Below are 8,994 nucleotides of genomic sequence, written 5' to 3'. Positions count from 1 at the left end.
TCAAGTACAATATCGACTGACATGACAGTGCTGCTTTCTAACCCATCTTGAAGATGGGCCCTTTATCAAAATATAGTTTTGAGACCTGTTTTTCTTAAACTTTGTGGTTTTGAGGAGTCGTTTGTAAAATGGCACATGCTAAAATGAACAGCAACATTTCCTCACATTTAGCTCAAATGTTTAAAAAAAGTGGTGTGACTTTTTTAAGTCACTTTGTTTACCAGCTTTACAGCAATATTTGTGAACTTTGTCACACTGACCTTTCTTTTAAAAAGATATATCAAATATAATGCCACTGTTCTTAATATTAAATCTAAATGTCCTTTACAGACAGTATGCCAGCGCGTCTTCAAGCTTCTACTTTTGTACTTCCGCTGACAGGCAGAGTGAATTTGCGCATATATATATATATAGGCTAAATATAATATCTCTATAATATTTAGTTTAGATATAACATTTAGATTTTTACATCTAAATGAAATTTGGTATTAAGGCAAATATATTTTTTCACAGGGCGGGAGAGGATGCTCGGTGTGTGTATGCATGATGATTGGAGGAATTGTCTAAAAGGCTGAACCCCTTTGTGATTGACAGCGCTTTGCATTTCGAGTTCAGTCCCATGCGGATATTTGTGAGTGGAGTCTTCTGACAGAGTGCCGTCTGGAATTCCTTATTTCCATAAGCAATATAGCTCATTTTCACCGTTTGTACAGTACAGTTCAGGTGTTAAACCCATCTGAAAATCTTTGAGGTGTGTTTTGCTGTGGTCCTATGGCACGAGTGTGTGGTTGAAAAACAGCTTCAATTAAATGTTCCTTTTATAAGTTACTGCCTCGCAACAATATGACAAATTTTATGATGTAAACTTAAAGTGAGCTTCCCCTGTTTGAAAGACCAACAGCTGCCGCTGATATATATATGTGTGTGTGTGTGTGTGTGTGTGTGAAAGAATCAATCAAACAATATGACCTAACCGAGATAAAAAAAAAAATCACAACAGACAAAACAAAGCAAAAAGAAATAAAGAAAAATAAATAAAAGTGTAAAGGTTCACAGCAGCACAGTTCTCAGGGGGAATCAGGTATGTTGAAGAGATTGTGACATATTGAGCACATAAACCTACATGGAGATGTGTTACGAGACCTCAGTCCATGCTAGTCCATACAGTCCACTCCTAAGGGCCTGGGCCCCATCATTTTCAGTATAGTCCACAAAAGGGTCCCAAATGTGAAAAACCTTGAACAGGTGGTCCTTGAGCCAGAAGCTTACAGCTTCTAAAGGTATAACTTCCATAGTGCTCTGGATCCAAAATGAATCCGTAGGAACAGTATCTGAAATCCACTGAAGAAGAACTCAGCTCCTTGCACTAAAAAGAAGCACCAACTGCAATGCTTGAACAAGAAAAAGATGATTAGTCCAAAAATCAGTCTTCAACTTGGTTAAAAATGATCTTGAAAAGGCTTTAAAAAGCATCAAAGTTAAGTGTCTGTTACCTCCCGACAGTGACAGACACAAAATAACAAAGAGACTCAAAACAACCAAAAAAGAGACAAAATAATTCCTGAGACACATTTATAGAGACATGAAATGACTACACAGAAACACAAAAAGACCAAGAAATCGACAAAATGACCTCAGGTAGACACAAAAAAACTTCAAGGAGACATGAAACAACTACAGAGACATGGGGGGTAAAACCTCCACAAAGTCTGCATGTGTTGTAGGACAGAGAGGAAGTGGGGCCTTGTACATATGTATACCCAGGGGCCCATTGTCTCATAATCCGCCCATGGACACAGAAACACAAAATATGAATTTACAGCATTCACATATAAACACACATACACATGTTTTAATGCACCTTGGGTTTTACCAGCTCTGGAGAGAAATCTCAATGGGACTTCCTGGTTGGTTAAATAAATAGACTATAGCTTAACAGCACATTAACATCTGCTTGTGAGGCATAAACGAGAGAGACTGGTCGGTCAAACAGCTGCATCATTAAACATGTTTTGAATAATGTCGTTTGAATGTCTGATAATTTACGGCAGTTTGTCATTCAAACGGCCGTCCAGTTAGCGGCGGTAAGGCGCCATTTTACCTCCAGTGTCAAACAGTAACAGTAGAAGAAGAGTCTTCAACCAGCCGAGTCCTCTTCCGCCGCGCGCAACTTTAAGAAGTTATCCTCGAGCTCAACAGCCTCAGGTCCGCGAGCTCAATACGGCACGAGCCAGAATGTTCACAAGTAAGCGCCTCGCTGTTTTGTAGATGAAGGTGTCGGTAAAAACAAGTAAACATGTCAAGTCACGTAAACTGTGAACGAACGGAGAATCAGTAAGTTGTAAAGTTTTAGCCTAGCTTCAGTGCTGATGATGTCTTCACTGTTAGCCTTCAGTCTGATGGTGTTTACTGCGTTTAAGTCCGGCTAGCTTAGCCAAGATGCTAACATGAGCTAAAGGGCTATTTAATGGGTTATGGACAAATTCGTGAGTCAGGCTCTCCATCATTACCTGTTCTTAAAGTCCTGTCCTCTGGACCCTGTGTGAAAACCTAACGTCACTATCAGGCCACAGAATAACTGAGAAACTGCAGGCTTGAGGGGAAAGTAGTGCTTCAAAAAGACACAATAACTTTTGCTTGGTAGTCAGTACCAAGTTGTTCAGAGGTAATCTGGTCAGATTTCAGCCATCCATTGGATTGTATCTTGAAAATGGGTGTCAGGATTCTGAATTCAGTTTAGATAATGTAATCCAGTCTTGGTTTTGATCTGGATTAAACCTTCAGTTATGCGTTCAAAACTTTCCTACAAGGATTTGGATACCTTGGACCCAGATAAATCAGGATTATCCTGAGAGGGCTGGATTCTACTTATTTACTACTTTTAAATATCTTGTACAATATTATTCCTCAATGTCATGTTCACTTGTCAGTGTAGTGCAATATTATTAATATGTGTTATATTTAAATTTCATATTAATTCATTTCATATTTACATTTTAGTACTACTTATTATTGTATATATTTTATATTTATATATTCTCATATATTTCATTTTGATCTGTTTCTCTTTTTGTATTTACATGTATATCACTGTCCACATACTGTTTGATTACTTGCAGCTGTAACACAAGAATTTCCCAGTTTATCTTTTTATATTTTTTATATCTATTTTTTTCCCCACCATTTCAGTTTATTTTTAGTAACTCTTGTATTTACCGCACTCCTATTGTAACTCTATTAGGCACTGTTTTTTGCTTCTGCTCCTTGAAGACACTTCTGCCTTGTATATTTTTAAATATTTAATACTGTATTGTTAGAAAACTGAGCCCAGTGAGTGACCCTGACCCAGGACACCCACTGCTTGTCTGTTTGATACTAGTTGTGAATAGTTAAATTGTGGTCACTGTACTTGGTGTTACTGTAATTTGAAGCATTCTCTTGCACAAGAATTCCCTCCGGAAATAAATAAAGTTATATTGAACTGAATTGAATTCAGGGTGGATTTGAGGAACACGGGGTAATAAAACCTTTAAATTGATCAAATACATACACATTTATTTACATTTTGCACCTGATTTGTTGAACAGGTACTGTGATAAAGGAGAGAAAGTAGATATTAGGCTGCCCATCAAGCCTTTCAGTACAGTAATGTTAAAAAAAAAAAAAGGGGGGTGGTGTTGTCTCCATAAAATAATCCCCCAAACAGCTGTCAATATCAAACAAAAATGATTAAACCTCAAAGAGCTGCGTTTTGGTCTTTTTGGCGGCACCTACGATGATAAGTGATAATTACAGTGTGTCTGTTGGCAGACTCCCTACAGTGAGTTATGTAATCCCATTTAGAGAATTTAGAGAAATGGTTCTCTAGATTTAGTAATCTTGGGAAAATATGTACCTGGATCAGGGTGATCCGATCCAATGTTGCTTTGAAAAACCAGCACAAAAGTAAGATGGATTTGCTGATCTTGAACCGCAAAACATCAGATTTTAAAATCTGGATCAAAATGATCCAAATTAAATTTTTTGAACAACCAGGCCCAGATGTTTAAAAGTAATCTTATTAGATTTCGTCTATCAGAATTGATCAAACCTTTAATGTTAGTTGTTCAAAAGAAAGAGAAGATTCCAAAATTGGATTAGATTTCTTAATCCAGTCTTGGTTTTGATCTGGATCAAACCTTCAGTATGTGTTCAAAACTTTTTAGTAGGATTGGGATACCTTTGATGTAAAAAAAAAAAAAAAAAAATCAAGATTATCCTGATTCTAGTAGAGGGATGGATTCAGGGTGGATTTGACAGTGTAATAAAACCTTTAAATTGGTCAAATATATAGACGTATTTATATTGTGTACCTGATTAGTTTAACAGGTACTGCGATAAAGTAGATAAAATAGACATTAGGCTACTTATCAAGCTTTCCATACAGTAAGGTAAAAAAAAATGTGTCCCCATAAAATAATCCCCTAAAAAGCTGCCAATATATAAGAATTTTTTTTAAATCTCGAAGATCTGTGTTTCAGTCTCTTTGGTGGCACCTACGCAGATAAGTGATAATTACAGTGAATTACTTGAATTGAGATGAAGCAGACACATGAACAAGATCATGTTATCAATACCGTGCTGTATATCCTTTTTGCTGTTTTGATTTTCTGTCACTAAATTTTTTTGTTGTCTTTATAGGCCTGCGACAGACAGCGAGCATGAGGTAGAGGGCTTGGAGTGTTTCACTAATTCGTTGTCCATTAGAGTACAGTATTACAGGTAAGACCCACAAGAGAACTGTCTTAAAGTTTTCAGCCTGTGTGACTTCAGTTAAATTGTGAAATAACATAAAGCTGCATTAGAAGTAGTGGAAATTAGTTTTAAAAGACTAAAGACTGTCACTTTCTCTCATCTAAAGACAGACACCCTGAGTTTGTAGTCACACACTACAAAATTTTGCCAAGACTGTGGATTGTGCAGGGTCACTATTTGCAAGACTAGTTTGATTCCCTTTGAGATTATCTCCCACCCTGCGCCATTTGGCTATGAGGGTAGCAAACGCAACAAAATCACAAGACTTAAAACTTAATATGGTATTAAACATGTTCAATTTTTATGGGAATATCAAGACAAGAAAAAGGCTGACTTTAGGCTGGTTGGACTGAGTTTCATGACCACCTCACACCAACTAAGATAAAACTCTCATGATCTTTTTCCAACATTGTAAATGTGTCTGCCACAGTGAAATTGTTTGATAAGTAGTTGGTTTAAGGCTGGCATTAGTGACCACATACCAATGTACAACACATAATAGGTGCTTTATCACAGGTAGTCACTGTCGCTCTCTGTCACAGGTTATTTGAGTATTCTCTGAAGTGGAAAACACCCATGTCTCCCAGACGCTCCTCCAGACTATCAGAGGTCTCCAAGAAGAGCCCCCAGGGAAGTCCCAGCTCAGATGAAGAAGTTATCCAGCGCAGGTTGAAGGGTAAGAGACAGAGGGCGGGGCTGAAGAAGACCAAAGAAGGCAACAGCGTAGTTACAGATGAGGGTAGGGACATCATCGACATCATCAACAGTACCCATGATGCAAAATGCGTCACTGAGGACGATGGAGGAAAGTTTGTATTGGTGTCTGAAGGAATGGATGAGTCAGATGACGATCGTCACTCTGTTGCCAGCAGCTTAGCCTCTGGACCTTCTCTCCTTCGTAACGCCTCTCCAAAGAAACCGAGGCCCTCACAAGGCTTGTGCTCAGCCTGTAAGACTCTCCAGCAGAGGGCAAAGAAGATGAAAGCACCAATTAAAAACAAACTCTTAGACACTGGTGAGTGCACTCATTCCTTGTTTTATGAAAAGAAGATGAAACTGTAACATCTGTGTGGGGAAATTGGGCCATTGCCACAGAGAATACTTGTTACGACAAAAGATATATGTCTTCGGTTGCCTTCTGCATTGCAGTAATTGCAGCATTGCTAAAGCACAACACATAAATCATCCTGTGGCATAGCTCATATTCAGTGCACAGATGCTTGCTAACATGTTCAAGCTCTCTTTGTGGTTTGTTCCTCAGATCCCAAGTCCCTGACATGTGACCAGTGGGTCCTGATCAAGACCCGGAAACCAAGGAGGCTGCCTAATGTAAGAGGGTAAGACTGCTGCTTGTGTGTGTGGTTACTGACTTCAGTGGAAAGTTTGGGTCTTTTGAAGTGGGGATGTATGAGGTGTTAATCCATAGTCAGTGTGTTACCTACAGTAGATATAAGTCAGCACACCCCAGTTTGAAGAAGCAGACGGGAGTACTGACACAAAAGCTAAGCAGTGTATTGCTGTTGACGGGGGCAGCAGCGAAACATATTTTAGCCCCCCTACTCTATATTGAGAATATTTTATCTGCTATACCTTGCTGTCAGACAGCACTTTGTGATGGAGAACTGAAGCCATTATCTATGCTCTCGCTGCCTTGATCACTTACGTTGTTTGTGTCATTGTGTGACATTGGTGAATCCAAACTAACCCTTTAAAACACCAAAGTCACACAATAACACAAGTAGGCTATGATTTGGTGCTGGTTATTGTCGCTTAGCAACCTCAGATGCAACCTACCTCCGCGCTTTTTAAAGTTGGCACATAGGTGGCACAATAGTAGCACAACCTGACCTTGCATTTTCCAGGGGGTTAAAGATGAGGCATGTTTCCTGGCCCCTGCTGATAGAGGCAGCAGTAGACCAGCAGCTCTCGTGTTCTGCGAGGTAAAATTACTAGCCCTGTTTACACAGAGATCACGCTACAGGGCCGCTATAAAGTCACTTCTTTATGCTGCCTTTACTTTTTTACATAGAACCATCAGCATCATTCTGCTCCATAAATGTATGTGTCGGCAGAGCTTTATAAACAATAACAATGGCAAAACGTGGCAATAACAATCATTTACCATCCCTATTATATGGCTGCTGATCTCATCCTCTGCTCGGAGGGTAAGGAACTCCTGGACCTCATTGTTTTTCCCAATTTGTGGACATTTTCGGCCAATCTTCTTCTTGGAGTTAGCTGCTAACTGCTAGTAGCTACTTTTTAAATCTCCAGCAGTGGGTCACACGCATAACACATCATCATGATCCTGTCCTGCGAGCCGTGCCATTTATACTGACGCCGTTTCAGTATTGTTACTACCTCCAATGGCAGCTCAAAGGCGAGATAACTCTGTCCCCCCATTCCACGACTGTACCTTTTATACAGAACGGCGAGGTGGAATAACGACGTGAAATTCCCACCTTGAAGAGGCACTATGAAAGAGGCTACTGTTGTCAATGGAATCTGGTGGCTTTTAAGAGAGCATAGATAACTGCTTCAGTTCCCAGTTGGACATCACTATCAGACGGTAAGGTAAAGAATTGAAAATATTTAGAATATAGCGTACACTTAAACTGATATTGAATTTTTCAGGAAGCTAAAATATGTTTTGCTGCTGCCCCCGTCCACAGTAGTACATTGCTTAGATTTTGTGTCACTAATCCTACCTGCTTCTCCAAACTGGGGGCGTGCCATCTGACATCCACTGTCGGTGATACACTGACTGTGGATAGGTAACTCATACAACCACACCTCAAAAGAATTCAAACTTTACCATTAAGGTGCAATACTAGCCATGGCAATTCACATTTAGCTGTCAGCTCATTATAATGCACCTCTCTGTTTTGTCAGGAAGCTTTTGATCCATGTCCAGCTGGTTAAGAAAAGACTTAAGGTGAAGAATGGTACAAACCGACATGCGCTATGTGTGGGCGAAGGAGAGTCATCGGCCTGCTGGAGGCCGCACCCTTTCCTTCAGAGGTAATGCATCTGTACACATAACTTACATTTCCTACAGTGGAAGAGCAGATCAATAACCTTACATAAAAACTGACTAAAACATGGTACGTTTTCATGTCAGGAACCTAAAACGTGTTAGAGTGCCGGTGAAAAAGGCACAAAAGAAGACCAGGAGAAAGAGGACAAGAACCGGTTCTCAGAGCACTCGTGTCGCTAAGCAGCAGCGTCTCCACAGCAACAATCGCATCAGTGACAGCAGTGCGGATATGAGCGGTGCTCACCCACCCAGCGGCCACTACAGCAGTCCTGGTCATAGCAGTGACAGCAGTGAAGCAGACATAAATCTGTCTGTTGAGTTGATTCCTTCCTCAGTCACCCTGGAAACCTCTGAGCCAAGAGAGACTCCACCCGAGCAAAAAGCACCAAAGAGGAGGGGAGGATTCAGAGACTTGCTTGTCCAGTTGCGTGGCAGCAGCACGATTGTCAGAGAAACACGTTAGTAAAGTGACTTTTTTTAAGCTACAGCTACAATATTCAGTTAAGTATTTAGTATTTAAGCCATAGTTTTTTGGCAGTTCCACATACTTGCATGTTATTTATGTTTTTTCAGAAATTTCAAAATAGCATTTATTTAGAGTTACATTCAACGGGGACAACTGTAAATATATATATATTTTAATTCTGTCGATGTAAGCACAAATAACACAAAAGACAATAAAATATAAGTTAATTTGCTGATATGAGAAATATTTATGTTGGAAATGTTTCTAATAAATAAGCTAAAATCACAGATAAAGAATGTGAACTAGGATAACGTGGATTTAAAGGAACAGTCCGTGGTTTTGCAGATGATGATGACGGTGAGGGGGGTCGAGACTAAACCAGATTGAGTTTGATTTCTGGCGCGTCGATGATTTCTCCAAACACCTCCTGATCATGGACAACTTTAATGATGATGAGCGGCTCCCTGTTGTCCAGATCTTCTTTAGTTATTGTAGATTTGTCTCCACAGGGATGGGAAATCAGACGCCTTCGTTTCCCCATCTCGTTTAAAGTCCTCTGTCCTGATTTTGGCGTGAAACACCGACATTTTAAAGGAAAACTGAGCACAAAATCCATACCTGCTATCTCAACATTTGTTACAGTATGTATTGTGACTGTGTGATGATGTGGCTTGTGTTTTTTTTTTACATCACAGAT

General features: G+C 39.7%; 1 protein-coding gene across 2 annotated transcripts; it reads left to right on the top strand.

Annotated features, from left to right (window-relative positions):
* Positions 1–1,932: 1,932 nt before the first annotated feature.
* On the top strand, positions 1,933–8,511 carry si:ch211-227n13.3 (uncharacterized). 2 transcript variants are annotated; one of them, XM_050033304.1, is made up of 6 exons: positions 1,933–2,334; positions 4,681–4,761; positions 5,337–5,809; positions 6,056–6,131; positions 7,687–7,815; positions 7,916–8,511. In XM_050033304.1, the coding sequence occupies exons 1-6, from the start codon at positions 2,297–2,299 to the stop codon at positions 8,292–8,294; spliced, it is 1,176 nt and encodes a 391-aa protein (XP_049889261.1). In that variant the 5' UTR covers positions 1,933–2,296; the 3' UTR covers positions 8,295–8,511. The 2 variants fall into 2 exon arrangements, with proteins under 2 accessions (XP_049889261.1, XP_049889262.1); XM_050033305.1 differs by having other exon boundaries at positions 2,015–2,245; positions 7,916–8,506.
* The last annotated feature ends 483 nt before the right edge of the window (positions 8,512–8,994 follow it).

Source organism: Epinephelus moara, chromosome 21 (assembly GCF_006386435.1).
Source record: "Epinephelus moara isolate mb chromosome 21, YSFRI_EMoa_1.0, whole genome shotgun sequence".
NCBI classification, from domain to species: Eukaryota; Metazoa; Chordata; class Actinopteri; order Perciformes; family Serranidae; genus Epinephelus; species Epinephelus moara.
This window is presented reverse-complemented; position numbering and strand designations above follow the sequence as displayed.